At 39.3% G+C, this 22,275-nt stretch overlaps 1 protein-coding gene across 1 annotated transcript; it reads right to left on the bottom strand.

Moving 5' to 3' along the window:
* Positions 1-2,847: 2,847 nt before the first annotated feature.
* Positions 2,848-20,156, bottom strand: LOC110862473 (angiotensin-converting enzyme 2). The gene is made up of 12 exons (XM_022111667.2): positions 20,003-20,156; positions 19,518-19,613; positions 18,497-18,638; positions 16,115-16,303; positions 15,167-15,331; positions 7,803-8,007; positions 6,872-7,166; positions 6,271-6,378; positions 4,909-4,934; positions 4,353-4,442; positions 3,648-4,017; positions 2,848-3,215 (listed from the first exon to the last, which is right to left on the bottom strand). The coding sequence occupies exons 2-12, from the start codon at positions 19,595-19,597 to the stop codon at positions 2,948-2,950; spliced, it is 1,938 nt and encodes a 645-aa protein (XP_021967359.1). The 5' UTR covers positions 19,598-19,613; positions 20,003-20,156; the 3' UTR covers positions 2,848-2,947.
* Between the last annotated feature and the right edge of the window lie 2,119 nt (positions 20,157-22,275).

Raw genomic sequence — 22,275 nt, 5'->3', positions numbered from 1 at the left:
TCTCGAGGAGAGGAGGTGGGGGTGCCACATTTTTGTGTTGAGTGTGTAGGGGGGAGTAAGAAACATGTCAGGGTGGGTGGTTCACAGCAGGGAACCACCCCCACACTTTATTTTCACCCAAAATCCTTGCATGCCACGTGTCCATCAACGTGGCTTGCAATATGTTTTAGTTTACTAATATTTATTTTTTGCAGGTTGGGCTGGGAGGAGGAACAAGTGCCCTGGGTGGAATCAAAATTAGGTCTGAGACAACGGGTCTGAGACAGCGCGGAGCGCTGTCTCAGACCCTCCTGACTACGAGCCACCCTGAGTCGGTCACCACGCCGATTCTGGGGCAGGGGGCGGGACTGAGAAATGAGCAGTTCTCGTTCAGGTGGTCAGTCCGTGGGCCTTGAACCAAGTCCTCGCCCACTGTTAATATTGCATACGCTGTGGTGGAGAGCGTAGAGTAATTGAGTTCATCACTGGTGGGGGGCTCTGCCGCACGGTGGGCGGCCCGGCGGACTGACTCTGGTGGGGCTGCGACCCACTGAGTTCCTTAGGAGTTGGTCGTGGTGGTGAACCACTCGGGGGTTCTTTTTGGGCCGGTCGTCGTGCGATGGAGGATTCGCTACCTAGGATGTACCGAAAAGTGGGAGGTGTAGAAATATGCCACCAGAATTTGGCGGAGAATGTCCAAATCTCTTTCTGGTCCTGACTTAATTTATAGTCAGGACCGGAGGATTTTTAAGTCATGGGGGATTTATCTGTCTTAGGGGAGGTTAGGGGATTCAGCACATTAAGGCACGTGCCGTGTATGGGGAGACTGCAATAAGCCATAAGTGCTTACGCAGCTGATTGGTCCTGTCTAACAATGGCAGGATCGTCACCCCACCAATACATACATATCAGGGTGGAACATGACGCGAATCCGGTCCGATATTGGTGCACCCTTTGTGGCAAGAAATTTAAGGAAAAGCAGAACCACATCCGCCACATTGCGACCCATACGACGGAAAAAACTCACAAATGTTCGACTTGTGGGAAGAGCTTTGCCGCCCTGCATCACTGCAGGAGGCATGAGGTACGAATAAAGGAATATGTACGTTTGTCTGTGTAGAATTACTTAAATGGTTAATTAATTTTAATTTACGTAACGTAATAGTATTGGGGCATCCAAAATCGGTTTCTCCGATTTTGTGAAACCGGTTAAAAACCGGTTTTCGATTTTCCATATAAATTGTTTCGTAGCCACTAAAAATTTAACATTTTCTGTTTTTCAAATATAAATTAAATCTTCTGAAATATTTCTTCCAAATTAAGTTTGTTATACTTTAAATTTTACTGAATCATATTTTCAAAATTTTCAAAATTTGGTGTAAACCGGTTTAAAACCGATTTAGGAGAAAATCAAAAACCGGTTTTACGATAGTTTTCCAAAATCGGAAAAATCGAAAACCGGTTTTACGAAATCTTCCGGTTTTGGATGCACTGAATAGTATCTATTAATTATAAGGCTACCCATTGCTTTATGGGGTAAAAAGTTTATTATTTTGGGGAAAATATCATTTAGACCCTACAATTTATAGGTATGAGGCAAAACCCAATAATCTTGTAGGTTTTGGAAATCATATCTCCCACTTTTTCAGAGAACCCACCTGGACAAATCTACCCGCAAGGTTTTAAAGTGTGACACGTGTCCTCAAACTTTCTTGTGTCAAGAAGGACTACGAGGTCACATTAAGGCCAACCATCTAAACCGGGCACACTTTCAGTGCACCCTTTGCGACAAGAAGTTAAAGTCTTCAACTGGTATGAGATATCACGTGGCGACGAATCATGCGCCAAAGAAGATCTTGTCATGTGAGAAATGCGAGTACAAAACATTGGTAAAATCTAGCCTTAGGACGCACATAAATCGCATGCACGTCGGAATGAAGGGAAAAACTTGCTATTTTTGTGGCAAGAAATTCCATGTGTTTTCCGAGCTGGTAAAGCACTTGGGAAGAGTGCATACCTTGGAGAAGTAGCTGGTCCTAAATCGGGATAATTTGAAGTCGTCGGCTTAGTGAGTACCACATTCAAGTCCAAAACGCATCAAAAAGAAATCCAGTCAAGTCCAAAACGTTTTAAAAAGATATCCAGTCAAGTCCACCTATTTTCTACGGGACTTGACTGGATTTCTTTTTGATGCATTTTGGACTTGACTGGGTTACTCACTAGGCCGACGAAGTGGTACTCAACACAAGAAAAAAATCAGAAATTCGCTATATTGTTCAAGTTTGACAAATTTGAAGGTGAATATTCTCGCATATTTGATTAATTAGTACCAAATCCATTAAATAAATACTTGAAGTAATAAATGTTTATTAATTCACTTCATTGTTAATTCAAGATGGCGATATATGTGCTGATATAAATTCATTTAATTGCAGACAAAAATAATCTAGTAGCAATTTCATAATTTCGCATTACTAATCTCTACTATAGATAAATGGTGTATCCCTTAAGGAATACTTCCGAGGCGGCATTCTCGTTTATACCAAACCGTGTACGATATATTAATTTTTCAACGCAATGAATGAATTTGCGTTTGAAAATTTGAATTTGAAAATTTGAAAGTTTGAAAATACTCTTTTTTAACCCTTGATACGCGTTGGGGTACATATGAAGTAAAGTTACGCCACATGGGAATACAGAAATGCCGCGAAATTCCAATTTATTACTATTCAGTGATACACCAAATTAGAGTAACAATTTTGAATCTTACAGAAAATCCATTGACTATCCGAGGTCAAATCCTTACCAATCTGGTTGATTATAATTATAATTCAGGACGGTAAATGATGCCTAATGAAAACTATAGCATTTCGTTAGTAACTGGTGTATTTACAGTTGTTAAATATTTATTTCCAAACAAAGCCGATTTAGTGTCTATACAATGAAACTAGTATTTATGCATATCACTTTATCTCATAAAGGCAACGAACACGTAAGGAATAAATGTCATGAAGTAAATAATTCTTCGATCCGACATCCGACTTCCGACACCACCGCCGCCAGGTGGTTTCGTTGACCATCCTGGACTGTCCCCGTTTGCGAGATTTGTCTCAATGAGCCAATTTTCCAATGGCGCAAAATACTCTCGAATCGCTCGTGCATTCATTTTTCTTGTCCCTGTCAAAACCTCGAGTGCATCTGCCCACGGTCTGGATCGTCCCATTTCCAACATATTCCTGAACAAAATCATAAGAATTATTCTGGTGCAATAGCGTTCAACTGAGGACACGTTGCATTTATGCCACGTTAAACGGTTTGACTAAAATGCCAGCAACAGTGTTTCGCTTCTTGCGGGTTTGCTTCATTTCATTCATTGCAAAGAAAGAAACTGCAAGAAATGTGAGGTGAAAAAAATCAAAGAAGGTGCAAAAAACGCACGCCATCTATCGGTATGCCTTATGAACTATAGTGGCGGGAAGCAGTTTCTTGCGTCTTGTATTTCTTGCGGATAAAAATAACCGCTAGCAACCACTTTCTTGCGGTTATCTCTTGCAGGTGGTTACCTGCACCCGAAACACTGGCTGGTAAATAGCTCGTTTATTTGCACGGTATTTGAATTGTCGTGAAATAAATGTACCCACATAGTAACGATTTACGCTTTCACTTACGATAGTTTAGCCCCTGCTAATGTCGAGTTAGAAAAGTCACAATTCGTGAGTGGACCAGAATGGCCGGCGGCTTCACAGAGCGATTCGGCAAACTGAAACTGGAGGATTGTTCGGGTAAAGTATCGAATCATGTCGTAGTCTGTGGCCACGTGGAAGATGGAGGGACAGTCGAGATCCTCCGGGGTGCGGGCGGCAGGCGCGTGGACGCCAACAATTGATGCGCTCAACTTCCAAAACTCGTCATTCCATTCAGCAAAGTTGGGATAATCACCGCGAAATGCGCGCCATCTCCAGACGTCTTGCAAATAGTGGAAGGGAAGGGTGGACACGGTTGATAAGGCTTGTTTAAACAAATAATTGATTTCCGTTTCTGAAAGAAAGATTAATTAAAGGGTTTACTTGACTTTTAGATATATTTAGTTTAAAAATAAGTACAGTGTGGGCATGAAATATTCTACAGAATATGGGAACCTTTATTCCCAAAACGTTCTGGGAATTAATATTTTTTTTTACTAAACATTGTTTAGTAAACAGCAACAATTTTATAGAATTTTGGAAAAGTATTTTTGTTATTTAATGCAAAATAATAAATTGTTGCTTAGTATTTTCGGGGAAATTGTTGGGGACAATTTTTTTATCTAAGCAGCTTTTTTATCTACTTAATTAGCCGATTCTTCAAATTCCTCTTTGGTTTTAAGTACTTACTGTTATCAGTTGGTAGTTGGTCCAGCAATCCAATAGCAAAGAGATGCTTTGGGGTAGAAACTACCATCGACATGAGTTCTCCGATGGCCTCTAAATTTCAAGGTAGATTACATTTCAAGGTAAACAACATTACATACTCGGCCGATATAAAGAAATCTAAATAAACACAGGTTTTCAGCCACATATGTATACCTGTTCACATTCAACCATTTATAAGAAATGAGTGAAAAATTCACCAATTAATTAAACAAATAATTGAAACAAAGAATAATAAATATCCATTTTTTAGAATTGATAAATAAATATTGAGTCACATGGCACAAATGAATAGGAATGTGCACCTTTTACTCATCATTCAATCATATTTTACTTTATGAAAAAATACGACCAAAAAGTGAGGATTGAGTGACGACTATTGTGTGAATTTATCTTCAAATTTTTGCATTTTTTAGTGAATGCAATAATTCAATATTTTTTCGAATGAATGAATTTTGATTGAAAACTTTTTCCTTGAACAGCTATGGCCACATATGTATGCATACAATTTGTGACATACCGTGAAACCCGTCGTTGGCTCCTTCTCTGTAGAAAGGAAAATCCAAATATTTATGTAAAAAGATGGCGGTAAAATAAACGTATAGGGAAGTGTTACGAATGATTCGGACTGGAGAAAAACTGTGGTTTCGAAAAGACTGTGGATTCGCGAGTTGACCCTTTTTTGTCTGATCATGAGACAAAATTTGGTTAGGCTTGGTTCTTGTAAAAAATTTTGCATTATAATTATTTTTCTCAATTAATTAGCTGGAAGTGAAAATAAACACGAACAAAACAACTGGCTCGAAAATGTAGTCCAAAAGTTGTCTATGACGAGATACACGTGCCAGTTGATCCAACCGCAATTTCAGGTCATCAATTTTATAATTCATTCAAATATCAGGACGTGACTGCCAGATTCCCAGAAAAAAATTGGTTTCGCTAGCATTGAACTAACAATGCGATGGTGTGAAGTGCAACTCTCGGATTTGGCTGAAATTTTGGAATTATGTAGTCCAAATCAATACAAAGAATATTTCTTTAGGCTGTTTGTGCGAGGGTTAGGATTTCTCAAACTATTAGAGGTCAGAGTTGAAAAACGAGCGATTTTTACCAAGCGGAGGAAGCAAACTCCACCTCCATTCATTTCGAAGGGGAAAATCTTCACTTTTTGAACTTTGACCTCAAATATTTTGACAAATTCGAACCATCGTAAAAACTGCCTCAAGAAACGTTGGTGGTATTGACTTGGCCCACATAATTCCAAAATTTGAGCCGAATCGGAGGCCTGCACTTCATACAATTGCATTGAAAGCCAAAAAGTCTCTGAATAGTTCATTAAAAATGGATTCCTGAAACGGAAAATCTACTCAAAAAATTGATCAAACAATGCTTTTTAAAATCTTTGATCAATAAGCATCATTCCCCGGACGAAATAATGTTTTGGCTACTGGCCACTATGTTAAAACTGTCAACGAGTACTTCACGTCAAAGAATATAAATTTCGTCTGTCCTGAGGACACTGCCCCCAACCTTCCCCAATGTCATTCCGTTTCAAGATTTTGGGCAAACTGCAAAAGACTAAATACACATACTCAAATGAATCAAAAACACGAGAGGAATTTACCGGAATCATGCAAATGTGGGAAGGAAATCAGGGAAAATCTCTAACCCCAGTTTTCAGAAAGATAGTGATCACGATGGGTGTGAAGCAAGCTATTGTTGATGGTGATTTGTATAGCAAGGTAACTACTTTGTCACAAAATTTTTATTAAAATTAGTCCGTAATCATTTCAGATATCTATAGTTTTCCGGGTTAATCGAAACACTTCCCTAACTCTTATATATTTCGTAATTTTACACATTTGTAAATTCTGAGACAAACCTGTAAACTGTTGGCTGGTTCGCGTACTGCATGAAATATTGAACATGACCCAGCTCATGGTGAATTGTCAGAAAGTCCTCCATGTTGACCTTGGTACACATTTTGATCCTGTCAAAAAAGAAGAAATGATTCTAAATAAATAAATTAGCAGTGAAGGAAAACCCCCCTGCAGGTCCTAGGAATCGAACCTAATCCCCTCATTCCGGCAGGAAAGCACTTATGCCATTCCGCCTCTATTAACATCAATCATTCATATTATGTCCATACATTCTAAACAAAATTTTAATGAATCATTACTGCGCGGAGTGCTTATATGACTCTACCGCGATAGTAATGATTTGGTATTAAAACAATACTATATAGTAAAAAAGTAACACAAATTAGTGTTAAAATTATTACCAAAAAGTGTTATTTTATTACTAAATCTATACCAACGTGGTGTAAATTTTTAATTCCGTCACGGTAGAGTCATATATCTACTCCACTTGTTTTTTTTTATTACCAAGTAGCTAAGAGTGTAATGAGAAAAAAGTAAATCCTATTTATTAAATACGGAAATCTTCGAGAAATTGGGATAAAAATAGAAGCACATTTGACCTACCGGAAGTCGGTCCCATCGTAAAAATCCCAAGCCGTCGCGTGACAAATGACTTCCCGACCATCGCTGGGCTTATCAAGCATTGAGAGGTTGTAGAACGTGGGCGGGAGAGGTTTTAGGCCCATGCTCGTGTAAAAGGCGTCACTCGTTTCAAACATTCTGTTAATTGTGTAGCCTTGATCTACCAAAGCTTTCGTAACGTCCATACTCGGCTCTCCTGGGAATGGTTCGCCAATTGAGTAAAGATTGACCCAAAAGCGACCCCACATATCCCCCAGTAGAGATTGGGGCAGTGTGCCTAAAAATTAAAATATGTCGGAACTGTTTTCTTTTTGATAAAAAAAATAATTTGATTTTTAGTGGTAGCATAAATGTTGGGCAGGGTAATTGGGAGTAGCCGGTCTTCTGGAAACGTAAAAACTGTGCGGTCAGAAATGGGTTGACGAGAATATTCAAAGTTATGTATGTGATCCTACACTCTAAATAATTTGGAGACAAATCGTCTCCCGCGGAGGTACTTTTGAGACGTTTTGTCACCAACGTGAAATAATTAAAATATTCATGAAGTGATCAGACGTGACGTCGTTATTTTAGGTCTAAAAAAGTTAGGAATTTTATCCGAATATAGGATTTGTTTTACCTGAAAGTATTTATTTTTTCTTGATCACGTGTCTTTGGTGCACGAATTTTTGACTTATTTCCCATTGGTGACAAAACGTCTTCCTCCACAATCAGTACCTAAAAATAGAGTACTTCCGCGGGTGACGATATGTCTCAAAATTATTTGCAGTGTATCACTATCACCGTGGCGGCAGAGGCTTATATCTACGTCTAAATATGGTCGTAATCGTCACCCCATTTCTTAGAGTGTTTTGTCTTGAGAGATATCGAATTGGGGATTTTGTTTTTTAAGTTAGTACCAAAACATGGGTACCTTTTAAGTCAATTATTTCCCCTCCATACGTGTCAAACAGCTTCCTTCGCACGTACGCGTGGAGGTGGAGGTACAAAGGTCGCATTTCTGTGTACAGGTTATCCACGTCAGATTCGAATTCAGGATCTTCATACTTTTGACGGAGCCGGTCCCCATAGTCGGCGTATCCGTTGTGAACTGCGAGCTTGTTTTTTAGCTCGACATACTGCATAAAATAAATAAAATTTTATTGAAAAAAGTGCAATAACCTGGTCTCGGAGTAATTTACAAACGAGTTGAAGAACCGGTTTGTAAATTTCTATGAAGTTGACAATTTCACAAGATTTTCCATACTACATATTTACATCATCACATGTCCTACACTCTTGGCAACTTGGTAATAAAAAAACCAGCGGAGTAGATATATGACTCTACCGTGACGGAATTTAAAAATTTACCCCATGTTGGTATAGATTTACCATATAGTATTGTTTTAATGCCAAATCATTATTATCGCGGTAGAGTCATATATGCCCTCCGCGCAGTAATCATTCATTAAAATTTTGTTTAAAGTGTACATGCTAATTTGGATGTCTATAAAAGTGGAGATAGTCACATTAAGGCGGGATTATTAATAAAAAAAATGTGGCATAAAAACGAACCTAAAGTGCTCGAGTTTGTTTTTACATATATGTAAGTAGAGTGTTGGATTATACATTATTATATGATTATTAGTTTGCCCCTATGGTTTGTATTTCCCTTCATATTTTACCCTCGCTTCCTTCTTTGTGTGAGTAAGAGAGAAAAGAAGTCGTCGTCCGTTGGAACTCGAGGAGAGAGGTAGTCTTTTTCTTGTGTGTGCAATTCTCATTTTTGTAATTGTTGATAATTGAAGAGATTGCAATAAATTGTTAAAAGTAATGCCAATGTGTCTTTCGAGTGTGTGTATCATCTCCTTATAACTTATCATCAGAAAAGGGCCCATTAATAGCGAGACGCGTTCCCGACGGGTAGTTGGATAAGATCGCTTTGTGTCTCAACATTTGGCGCCCAACGTGGGGCCCTTTTACTGGTGTTATCGCGATAAGGAGAAGCGTGTCGACGACAGAAGACTAGCCCTTGTGCCCGAGGAGAGCAAAACTGAATCGGCGAGGGGGAATAAGTCATTGTTGCCAAGACCCTTGTGACCGGACCGAGATTTTTCAAGCCGGCGAGGGACCAGAGGAATCACCAACCTACTTTGCCTCTTCGAGGACCCCACCCTGAGTATTCGGGGGTGTACTAGGTGATACCATTTCAATTATTTTGTTCGTGTTGTCCTTTCCTTGGAGAGAGCCGTGGGTGCCACGTCCGTGAAGGAGGGAAGCAGAATTATCACAAGTGTTCGTATAGCCTCTTCGAGGGCCCCATCCTGTGCATACAGGAGTGATTGAGGTGGAGATTGTTCCAGAGTATTATTGTTGGGAACATTTTCTAATCGATTTCGTTTGTTGGATTTATTGATTTCGAGGTACAATGGACCGGATCAGGAAGGCGCGTACTCCCGTCAGAGCAAGCATCACGAAGGTAGTGAACGAGCTGGACGCAGAGAGGACCAAGGCCGCACCGGACAAAGATACGCTCGAAATCAAATTAATCAAATTGAATAAGCTAGTGGAGGAGGTGGAGGAGCTAGACCAGAAGATGAAAGATCAACATCTGGACGGGAATCTTGACGACAAAGAATATGCAGCGGAACTTACCACAGTAGAAGATTACTACGACAAAGTGTTAGTTATTCGGCATAAAGTGAACAAGATCATTTTCCCCTCAACCCTCAGTCCATCCACGCGCAGTTCGGATTCAAGTGACAACCACAAGAAGAATTACAAGTTACCAAAGATAGAGCTGAACAAATTCGATGGTGAACTTAAAAATTGGCTTGAGTGGTGGGCACAATTCGAGAAAATTCATGTGGATTCAGACTTACACACCACAGACAAGTTTCACTATCTGACCCAATCAATGGTGAGTGGGACTCGTGCTGCCGATGTTGTGAAGAGTTATCCAAAAACTGAAGAGAATTACCAAAAAGCTGTGGATGCTCTCAGGGAGCGCTTTGGCAAAGAAGACTTGCTGGTGGATTTGTATGCAAGAGAGTTAGTGGATATCTTAACAAAGCGAGAGAAGTTACCATTATCAAAATTGTATGACAGTCTGCAGACACAGTTACAGGCCTTGGCATCGTTGGGAGTTAAGTCAGAGAGGGACACATTGTTCTTGCGACCCATGATCGAGACGTGTGTTCCGAAAGAAATCTTGACAGCTTGGTACCGCTCAACATTGTATGATGAAGATTTATCTACTTCTGATCCTCCGAAAACCAAGTTGGATAATCTGATGCAGTTCCTCCGTCAAGAAGTCGAGCGAGAAGGAAAACTGAAGATGGTTTACGGGCAGAAGGACAGAAGCAAGGATTCACTGTACGGAGATGCGCACCAAGAGGACGTCGCTACCGCTGCTGGTCTATCGTCAACAAGTAAAATTGGATGCGTATTCTGCGACAAGATTAATCACATGAGTCAAGATTGTTTCAAGGCACGGACCATGACCATGGAGCAGAGAAATGATAAGCTCAAAGAGAAGAAAGTCTGTTTCCGGTGCTTGAAATCTGGACATATTTCAAAGAAATGTAGTGCAACTGTGAAATGTGGTGGTTGTGGGAATAGGCATCATCTCATCATGTGTCGTGGAGGTGACAAGACTGAACGTCAGCCTGAGCAACCAGATAGCTCCGTCGTCCGTCATAATAATTTTGCAAGAAGCAACGATGTGCTCCTGAAAGTTGTGGTGGTGCGGGCGATGGGCGCAAGAGGATCTCGAACTGTGAGAATGTTGATTGACGAAGGAAGTCAAGTCAGCTACGTCGGAGCGACGACAGTGAAAGTTACCGGCGCAAAGTCGACTGGTGTCGAACATGTCAGAAATATGCTGCTCGGCGGATACGTGACAGATCTCCATGAAGAACATTTAAGAGAAGTGGAAATTGAAAATCTAGCCGGCACCATAAAGAAGAACTGGATTTTGCGAGAAAAATCAATTGTGTGTACTTCTCTTCCGAGAGTTCCAGTTGGACCATGGCTGGAAACGCTGAAGAAGAAGAAGATAAATATCTCCGATCTCGCAACAACCCGCGTAGAAGATTTGGATATTGAAATCCTAATTGGTTCCGATTTGAGGGGGCAAGTGATGACGGGTAGGAATATCGACTTGGGTGGGGACTTGTTTGCGGAGGAGACGATTTTTGGTTGGGCGTTGGGTGGACCAGTTCCTGTTCCGTGCCACTCTAATGTCGCCATTGCTTTGTGCCATCGACAATTTAGTTTGCAAGATTTGTGGTCGTTGGATACTCTGGGAATAACAGATTCCATTCAAGTGAAGTCAAAATCTCAAGAAGATGAAGAAGCCAAGAAGCACTTCATAGAAAACGTGACGAGGAAGGAAGACGGTCGCTATTGTGTTGGTTTGCCCTGGATAAGCGAGAAACCTGACCTTCCCTCAAACCGAACAATTGCTGAGAAAAGGTTGCAGTCAACAACAAAGAAACTCAAGGATAATGTTGCTGTCAATCAATATAGTGAAATATTTCGAGGGTGGGAGAAAGAAGGGATAGTGGAACCTGTCAATGTCAAGAGTCCAGGAGAAAGTCACTATTTACCTCACCATCCCGTGTTCAAGCCGGAGAGCCAAACCACACCCGTCCGTCCTGTGTTTGATGCAAGCTGTAAGGTAAAGGGACAGCCATCACTTAATGATTGTTTGTATAAGGGTCCCAATCTGATTGAACTGATCCCTGCTGTTTTGCATCGTTTTCGACAACGGAAAATTGGAGTTGTCTCCGACATAAGAAAAGCGTTCCAGATGATCGAGGTGCGTGAAGAAGATCGAGATTATCAGAGATTCCTGTGGTGGGACGAGAATATGGAAACCATCAAGGAATTACGTCACGCTCGAGTCGTCTTTGGAGAAACGTGCAGTCCATTCCTGCTTGGAGGCGTGTTAGAGCTGCACTTATCACAAGTTGAGGAGTACATGAAAATAATAGCGAAGAAACTCCTTAAATCAATGTACGTGGACAATAGCATCACTTCGTTTGATACTACCCAAGAGTATGAAGACTTCCGTGCCGTGTCAACCAAGATTTTAGCCGACGCCAAGATGGATCTTCGTGAGTGGGAGTGCAGCAAAGTGGATGTTGTCAAGAAGAAGAAAACTAATGTTTTGGGACTAGCGTGGGATCGGTCGGAGGACACATTGTCATGTGAAGTACAGCCAGTTGTGATACAAGGACCGTTGACATAGAGGAAGATTCTGTCAGTGGTGGCCGGAGTATTTGACCCCATCGGGTTTACATGCCCTGTGACCCTGGAACCTAAGCTCATGCTGCAAGAAATGTGGACAGCAAAGAAGGGGTGGGATGACGACTTGGAAGAAAATGAGTCTACAAAATTCAGAAAATGGTGTGAGGAGCTCTATCTCGTGTCGTTTATCAAGATCCCAAGACAAATGCTGTTTAGTCATGATCAAAGTGAAATGCAATTGCATTTGTTCACTGATGCAAGTAAATATGCTTACGCCGCAGTAATCTATGTGCGGAGTAAGAAAGGACAAGAAGTGAGAATCAATCTCGTACAAGCCAAATCTCGTGTCGCACCGCTTCGAGGTGGAACAATACCAAGACTGGAGCTAATGGGTTGCCTTATTGGAGTTCGTCTGCTGAAGTTGGTGCAAGAGTCGTTGGATTTCGAGATCGAGAAAGTCTATCATTGGACTGATTCGTCAACTGCCCTCGCATGGATACAACGTAGTGAGGAGTGGGGCACGTTCGTGGCAAATAGAGTCGCAGAAATTAGGAAGCTGACAAGTATTGAAAATTGGAGGCACGTCCCTGGAGTGATGAACCCCGCAGATCTACCTTCCCGTGGTTGTTCGTCGAGTCATTTGTTGTCGTCGAAATGGTGGGAGGGGATGGAGTGGCTTCGTGGTCCAGAGGATAAATGGCCAACCACGTCCAGTGTTGTGGACGAAGATGAGATCAAGACTGAACGGAAGAAAGACAAGAGATCAATTCTTCAAGTTTCACGAGAGAATGCTTGGTTCCAGTGCAAATTCTCATCGTTCAGGAAGAATGTGAAAGTAATGGGGTGGATAATTCGATTCATTACCAATTGTAAAAAACTCGGCGTTCACCAGAAAGAAGATCGGCTGAGTCTGCAAGAGATGAAAATAGCAGAACATCGTCTCTTTCAATGTGTTCAAGAAGAGTGTCTTATTCCGGATATCAGAAATATTAACAAGAAGCTGGCAATTGTCAAGAATGATGGTCTACTTTGTGTGAAGACCCGTCTACTCAACAAAGAAGACACAGATCATTTCCGTTGTCCAGTAATTCTGCCAAGCAAGCACCCAATTGTGAAGATGATGGTGAGAGAACTACACCAAATATACAGTCACCCTGGAGTGCAGTTCTTATTATGCAAATTGAGAGAACGGTTTTGGATGTTGGGAGGGAGAAAATCTATCAAGTCCATCATCCGAGAATGTCCAAGATGTCGACGTTACGATTCGAAGCCGCTGACAGTTGAACCTGCAAGCCTCCCAGCGAAACGTGTAACTCCTACTGAAGTTTTTGAGACGACTGGAGTCGACCTAGCAGGACCTGTCACTCTGAAAGATGGAAGTAAAGCATGGATTGTGCTATTTACGTGTGCCGTGTATCGTTGTGTGTCGTTGGACGTCGTACAGTCATTAAGTGCGGAAGCGTTTATGGGAGCCCTGCAAAGATTTATCAATGTGCATGGTCGCCCCCGCACGATTTTCAGCGACAATGGTACAAATTTTGTGGGAGTGGCGAACCTAATGAAAACTTTGGATACCATGGAACTTGGAGAGAACTTTGATGTGGAACCAATAAAGTGGACGTTTAATCCTCCTGCAGCGCCATGGTGGGGAGGATGGTGGGAGCGACTGGTCCGCTCAATGAAGAATCAATTGCGCAGGATGCTTGGCAAGGCGAAGTTGACCAATGAAGAGCTACGAACCAGTCTCTCTGCAGTCCAGTCGACAATCAATGATCGACCCTTGACAGTTATGACGGAAGATGATGGGGACCTGATTCCACTCACCCCAGCCATGTTCCTACATCCAACCCGAAGTGCTCATTTCCCTGAAGGAGAAATGATCAACCAACGTGGATTTGAAAAGTCCTATCGAAGGATGAAGTCAGTCCAGAGTCAACTACAGCAAAGATTCCGAAGTGAATATTTATCCCAACTTGTGCAGAGGGGGCTGGAAAGGAAGAGTCCAGTTCTAAAGGTTGGAGACGTCGTACTCATTGGATGCGACAACAAGAAGAGATATGAGTGGCCTGTTGGAAAAGTCATAGAGGTCATCCCTGGTGGAGATGGAATCATCCGAGTGGCGAAGGTTCAAACCGCACATGACTACGAGATGAAGATTGGAAAGTTTGGTACGTTGCAAGTCACCAAGGTGAAGAAAGGACACGTGTTGACGAGACCCTTTCAACGTCTATACCCCATGGAATTGTCTTCGTCAGATGAGTTGCCAATCAGCGAAAGGATTCAAGAGATGGACCGTGCTGATTCGAAACAAGATGTGATTGTCAAGACGCGAGCCGGGAGACAAGTAAAGAAGCCGTCGCGTTATGATCATTGGAATTATATGTGTGTAAATGTAGATTAATTCTTTTGTTCGTTTTACTCTCGAAAGAGGTGGGAGGATGTTGGATTATACATTATTATATGATTATTAGTTTGCCCCTATGGTTTGTATTTCCCTTCATATTTTACCCTCGCTTCCTTCTTTGTGTGAGTAAGAGAGAAAAGAAGTCGTCGTCCGTTGGAACTCGAGTAGAGAGGTAGTCTTTTTCTTGTGTGTGCAATTCTCATTTTTGTAATTGTTGATAATTGAAGAGATTGCAATAAATTGTTAAAAGTAATGCCAATGTGTCTTTCGAGTGTGTGTATCATCTCCTTATAACTTATCATCAGAAAAGGGCCCATTAATAGCGAGACGCGTTCCCGACGGGTAGTTGGATAAGATCGCTTTGTGTCTCAACATAGAGGGTATTTATGAAAGATGAAATATTTTTGAAAATGGCTTTATTCATACAAAAAATTGTCATTGAGGCGAAAGGGGGTGGTTTTATAGTCCATGCGATTGGCATTCATTCAGAAAACAAAAAGTCGATATATCAAGCCGTTCAAAAATGAGGACTGAATTTATTTTTGCCGCGTTTTGGACTATATTACTCACTAAGCCGACGATACTAAAGTTAACCCGGGTAAAATTTTCCACCTGATTTTTCCACCAAATTTTCCACTTACCTGTAAATACAAAGGTTTGATTTTCCTACTGACTTCCCTTCTCCATCCCTCCCACGCCCAGAGCAATTCGGACGCATTTCTCGACTCTGCCATAAGATTGGTAAGTTCTGGTTCGAGAGAAAGACATTCTTCTTCCCCGTTCGGGATGGGGCGACAAACTTTGCCCTGTTAGAAAATCCAGAAAAAATACTGTAAAGGGTGGTTCATAAATGTGGTAATGTGGGAACTAATTAATTGGTTAAAAAAATCCGACAGAAAATGTAGAAAACCATAACTTGTTCCCTAAATAGATCCATGAATTATGTGGCGCAAAAATCGGGATTTTTAGACATAAACGCGATTTCATTGGAGTCTTACATCCCCTATTTCTTTCTCGTGTAACATAATTTATGGACCTTCCCCTAGCATTTTTTGACCTCCATAATTTTCCGAATTGGAATTGATTATTCTAAAAGAGCTGAAGAGGATCCATCCAAATGACAATGTAATCCAATCCCATGGATTTTTCCCAAAAAAAATCAAATCCAATGGATTGGATCAAAATGTATTGGAAAATGTTATTCTACACTCTTAAAAATAATGTTACCATTTTGAGCAGTAAATACATTTTGAATTCTAAATTAAGTAAACTACACACAATCCAGAGTATTAAACTGCACTCTTTGTCAAGTTAACGATACTCTGGATTTAATCCAAAAGGTTAACATGATTTTAAGAGTGTATCGATACGTAAGGTGGGAAAACTTGAAATCTATGGTTTTGATAGAAATAGAAAATAGAAATTTTAAATAGAAATCTAACCCATGGATGGATTGGGTTGGATTTATTAAATCCAGTTTTCACCTCTGTTTTATTCTTATTTATTCTTATGCATACTGTGCACAGCCATCACCAACAATTAATTTTCAACGTCCCACATAATTTGAAGTACGTAAGGAAATAAGTCACCTGTCCATATATTGAACCCATTTCTGAAATCAGCGAACTAAGATTTTTCATTTCCGCGTCTGAAAGCGATTTACTCCCAACGTAGAAAAGTTGCCGTTTCGTTTCTTGTGAAAAGTTGGTCGTGTTAAATTTTCCCGCCTCCTCGTTTGCCAAGGCTTCGTATTGACTTAACACGAATCCGGCCTCGATCTAAAATTCATTATTTAGATTTTGGATTAAAATGCTTGAACATATAAATTTTTATGATTTTTTTATATGAGTTTTAAGTTTAAATATATATATCTGTCAGGTATTAGTCATGGTGAAAAATTACGTGTTAAATTACATGTTAGATATTAATGTTGTGTGATCCATTTAAATATTTAGCAAAAATGAAGCTGCCTTCAAAACTATGTCAGGTTAGGAAAAATATTAACGTTTTGAGTGAAACATAATAAAAACATGTTTATATGTTTAAACAATAATTCTGGCCTAAACATTTGTAAAATATGTTGGTGGGAAGTAATGCAATAATTTATTAAATGATTTCTGCAACTTAAATTTTAATTAGGGGTAATTAAATAAGTTCAAGTTTTAGGCAAACCTCTATCGCCAAATAGAGTTACCGGTGAGACGAAAATGAGTAAGATAAACCTCCTCAGTACCTAGTGAGATGAGACCGAGCTTAGCCATATTATAGCTCATATATTATACGTACAGGGTGGTTAAAATATCACGCTACAATGGAAAATTTTTCGATGAGAAAAATTTGTAAATTTCCATTAGTTACCGAAATTTTGTCTCTAAAATTCAATGTTTTAAGAATTTCGTCATCAGTTTTCCATCAGTTTTGATAATAATTATAAAAATCTTAATCCAAAATCTTGTAACTAATGGGGATTTAGGGATTTTTCCCATCGGAAAATTTTCCATTGTTGCGTGACATTTAAACCACCCTGTATATTGTTGTCACGGTGTGGAAGTAGGAATTCAGTAGTTTTGATAAAGCTCAAAAAAATTAAAAATCCAAAATTTAGCACTGCGTTATATTGGGAAATGTCCCACTTTTCGGCAAGAAAATGTTTAAATTTAACATTTGGGTGGCATAGGAGAAATCCCCAAAAATGACCAAAGATTTTCCTATTTTTAGAGAAAACGGTGAAAGTCAACGACCTTCCGGAAAAGACAAATGTCTTCCTCCTGCACCATGACCACAATTTTTCAGGGTTAAATATTTATTTCCAAACAAAGTTGATTTATTGTCTGTACATACGATGAAACGAGTATTTATGTATATCACCTTATCTCATAAAGGCAACGAATACGGAAGAAATAAACCGTTGCAAACGAAATGTAGCAAAGGGGTGAAAACACACGTAAATGTCCTTGTGGCACACCCACATCGTCTTTCAATACTTTCCCGTCATTTTCCCCAATTGTCTCACATTACCCCACGTCTCATTTCACCCCGTTTCGACATAACTCCCCCGTACTTTGAACGTACATGACAATACCTTTCGATAGATACCCCACATGGCATAATTCAAGTGGCGTCGTCTACACGGTCACACGGTCATGGTACGTCAAAATGATGTCGATTTTCGAAATCCCCGTCCCAAAATACATCTAAAACCGTCGAAACAAAAAATTCGACACCTATTCGACACGGCGTCGTCGCCATGGCGCCGTGACCTTAATACCTACAATGCCCATCTTCGAACTCATCCATACTTCAAAAATTCGAAATACTTTGGCGCAAACCGCATCTCGATATTCGCATCCGTTCTAAAGTTATCGTGGATACAGACAGACAGACGGACGGACAGACAGACAAGACATTCCCATAAAGGGGTTTTCACCCCTCAATTAATGTCATGGGATCGCCGAAACTGTAGTTTGTCTCATCTCATCTCATTTTCACATGAGATGAGACGAGATGAGACGCGTTAGTACTCACGGGTCTCATCTTATTATAATTCATCTCATCTCGCTACACTCATCTAAAAAATTTAACGGATTTTATGCAGAAATTTGGCCGAATTGTACGCAGAAAAATTTATGGAGCGTGATTTGTACATAAACTGTGCAGGATTATGCATAATTCTGCTATGATTTATTTATTAAACAGAGAGAATATTAGCCATAAGCTTTGCATGAAAAAAAGTAGCTTATCAGAAACATCCGTTCATAAACCTGTCTGCAGAACACAGTGAATATACTCTCCAAACATTTTATGCAGAATTATGAACAATTTACTGCATAAATTATTATGCCAAATAGGTGTGCGGTGTTACGCAGGAGTCGCCGCACAATTTTTATACGGGCAGCTCATCTCATAAACATTTTAACTGTCTCAACTCTAATTATTAAGTATTTTTGGGTGTTTGCATATATTTTTATTACCGAAGCCTCAGCATTCTCATCGGTCAAGTTGGTGTTATAGTTCCAGTCTGCGATCACGTATAAATTAGCCAGCCTGGCGTATTCTTGATTATATCCATCAAGAAATATCTTGGCAGCCTCCTCGTCTGGGTTGTCTCCTTGTCTGAAAAAATTGTAAGCTCGATCAATTTGTTACAATAACAGAAAATATGAGCTAATACACTCTAAAAAATATCGAGTAAATTCGCTCAATTATGAGCGAAATTCCCACCAAGACAACTATTGAGTAAAAGTAACCCAGTAAAAGTTAAAATTTATCCAACTTTGAAAGATTTTTGCTCAACCTTGAGTAATTTTTAACGTTGGCTGGGTAAATTTTACTCAATAGTTGTCTTGGTGGCAATTTCACTCAAAATTGAGTACATTTTCCTCGATTTGTTTTAGAGTGAAGGGAAAATTTTTCAAGCATTGGAAATCTGCAGCCTTGGTGCCCACAGATTATAAAACATTCTCTCGATATTCCGTTCTGGAGCAGAGTATCGAAATATCATCACTATCAAAAATCTCTATATTATCGATAATATTGAGAACATAGAGAATGTTGGGAATAGGATCATAATTCTCGATATTATCGATATTCTGTTCTCATTTTGCACTTTTTCTTTCGTTACGATTTGATTTTACTTCCGTGGGCATAAGAATTGAGTGAAATTTTGAATTTCGAAAGCAAAATAAATCAACTTTCGCCATGCGGGTGACGGGCTTATGAGCTAGTTACTCCATAAAAATTACTTTTGGTTGAATAAAATCACATTTTCTATGAAGAATATCCATAAATACGTACATACATAAACACGATAAATACATAACTAAATATGTATAATAAATCTTACTACTTTCAATGGGAACAATGGAAGCATAACATGAATGCAATTAATTCTTATCTTGGCTTATCGCATTAACTAATTGATCACTGGATTGTATAAAGTGCACAGATGAATATTTGAAGAATATGTGAATATGATAAAGTGTATAAATGAACCTTTTCTCCAGATAACCTTGACCCAATTGGACCACGACAAGAAAAATGCCGATGAATCCTAACGGCACAATTTTCTTCATGATATTGCTCCTTAACCTGTAAAATTGCAATCAAAATTGTACTGGTCAAGTTGTAAATTCGGAATCATATTTGAAATTTCATTTTAAATTTTCGATAAATTATATATTTTTAATTGTGGAAAGAGTCAAAAGTAAAGAGAGTTTGAGAAAGGATGAATGACTCGATTGAAAATTTTAGATTTTTATCCGTTATGTATGAGAACGTCCATGCATTACGTCATAAAAAATTTTCAATTTTATCACCCAACCACCCACCCAGCGTATTCACTAAGGGAATTTTAACATAGGAAGACCTAAACCACCCATACACTAAAATGATGACGTAATATATGTATGGACCCTCCCGATGCTGGTGATTTTTTGAACGGATTATTATTTTGAGAATAGTTATTGGACAATACGTACCTGAACCTCTGGAAAATTTATTCCACCGCAGCCCACAAATTAGTTTTCTCTCCGATCAGCTCACTAACTAAATTGAAGACAGGATTGATTATTCAGGCAGGAATAATGTCCTTCTGAATGACAATTTTTTAAGCAGCGTCCTCAATACTTATCTAAATTTTATCAGTTCATTGTTTCGTGTCAAACAACATTGCACGATATCGTGTAGTGTAATAATTTTTGGATTGGCAATTAAATGTTTATGAGCAACATGTTAATGTTATCAAAATCCAATTAAAATGTGAGGTTAACAAGTATTGGGTGTCTGGATATTTAGCAGGGGTGGGCAAAATACGGCATTTTATTCATAAGAACTCTTGGAAAAAATGTATTTTGACCAGTGTTTAAAGTGGTATTTACCAAGTGGTAGATACCACTGGTAAATACTGGTATTTACCGATATTTACCACCGAGCCAAAGTGGTATGAAGTGGTAAAATCCTGCTTGGGGTATAGTGAGACTAATTTCAGAATATTTAACAACAAATAATTTATTTAACGATGATAAGGCGAGGAAAATTATGTTAAACCGTTAAGTATTTACGTACTATTAAGAACATCATTTAGTTTGGGTTTCCCAGACTGTAAAGGAACCAATCCTGAGTTTTTACCACTTAATAACAGTTTATACCACTTTTTGCCACTTTTTACCACTGCGATGGTAAAAATCAACCAAGTTGGGAAACTTTAAAACACTGATTTTGAGAATGATGAAAAATTACTTCCTTCAAAAAAGCTGTATGACTTCTGTCTTCTCTACGTAAACTTTCGTCTTTCTGTGGGCGTTAAAGTCCTTGAAATCCAAACCCTGTCAAGATTTACTGCATTTTCACAAAATATATTGCCCATCCTTGCTGGATAGGAGACTTTAGTTAAAATAAATGACTGATATGACACAACAGATTCATGTGGCAGTTGGCATTCGTAAATGAATAACTTAAAATTATGACGCACCTATGACTTCTGTGCCTATGACTTACATAAATAAATGCATTGTTCTCCAGCTCTTAAGATTGGGAAAATTGGGAATAAAACTTTGGTATTTCTATGGGACCATTGTTTAAGATAAGCAAACATTTTATGTATGAATATCACAGCCAACTCTCGTGGTGACAATCAACTCGTCAATTTATCGAAATTATATAACATTGTTATCTCCATCTGCTAATAAATTCCATAAATTGAACTCTATTTGTATGGAGTGATTGCACTGGCGAGCAAGGCTTGACCAGTTGCTGGGGAGGGGGGGGGACGGTCAGGCTACCCTAAGTTTTTAGACGTCCCCATATTTCCAGAAATAACCATCTCCCATCTCACATCTCGCAATGCTAATGTCCTCCAACTTTAGTATCTGAGTCGGGTTGGTGACAAAATCTGGATAATGGGAAATATCACCGCAAAAATATGAATGAAATCAATATGGATAATATCAAAACGTGGATACGCAAAATCTCGAAAATTTAATTTAAACAATTTTCAATATGGCTAAAATAAGTCGACAATTTATCATTAAAAATGACCGCTGACGTCTGTATGTAATTAAGAGGCTTTGGTATGTTAGAAGCGGAAGAGTAAAAACCTTCTTCATCAGTATGCGAACACTTTATCTTTCTTATAATTTTTTTCATGTCAGGTGAACATTGAAACAAAAATAGAACCTGCAGCTTAAAATCGCTTTTCCATATTTGGTGTATCCACATTATTTTTTTATCCACATTTTGCGCCTTCCACATTTATTATTCCATATTTAGTCTTACCCATCTTTCTTTTGTCCACAATTTGTCCGGATCACATCTGAGTCATACGCACCTGTGTCGCAAAATTGTTTGGGAAGTCAACATTTTGTCGTTCTCATTGTAAGTATTTATGCCAAGCTAGTTAGATAGTAAAATTTTATATTCCACTTTTGAATCACCATTCTTCATTCAAAATAATCAATCACCAAGTTGGCCTCCAATTTTTTAATTTAAAATGCAATTCATAACTTATCTGAAAATGTGGTCAACTCAGTTTTCAAAAATATGCAAATCGACTGGATTTCTTTCTGATGCATTTTGGACTTACAAGGGACACTCACGACCTGTCGTTCGTGTCCAGGGTACCCACTAAAAAACATAGTGGGTACCCTGGACTCTCCACCCATGTTAATAGTATACCTGGTAAGACATATCCAAAGGGCATCAAGATCGGTGACTTTGTCGGTGAGGGGTTGTCCTCTTAAGGCAAAACTGAACT

This window comes from Folsomia candida, unplaced genomic scaffold (assembly GCF_002217175.1).
Source record: "Folsomia candida strain VU population unplaced genomic scaffold, ASM221717v1 Fcan01_Sc058, whole genome shotgun sequence".
NCBI lineage: Eukaryota > Metazoa > Arthropoda > Collembola > Entomobryomorpha > Isotomidae > Folsomia > Folsomia candida.
The sequence above is the reverse complement of the archived record's forward strand: the minus strand, read 5'-3'. Positions and strand labels throughout refer to the sequence as shown.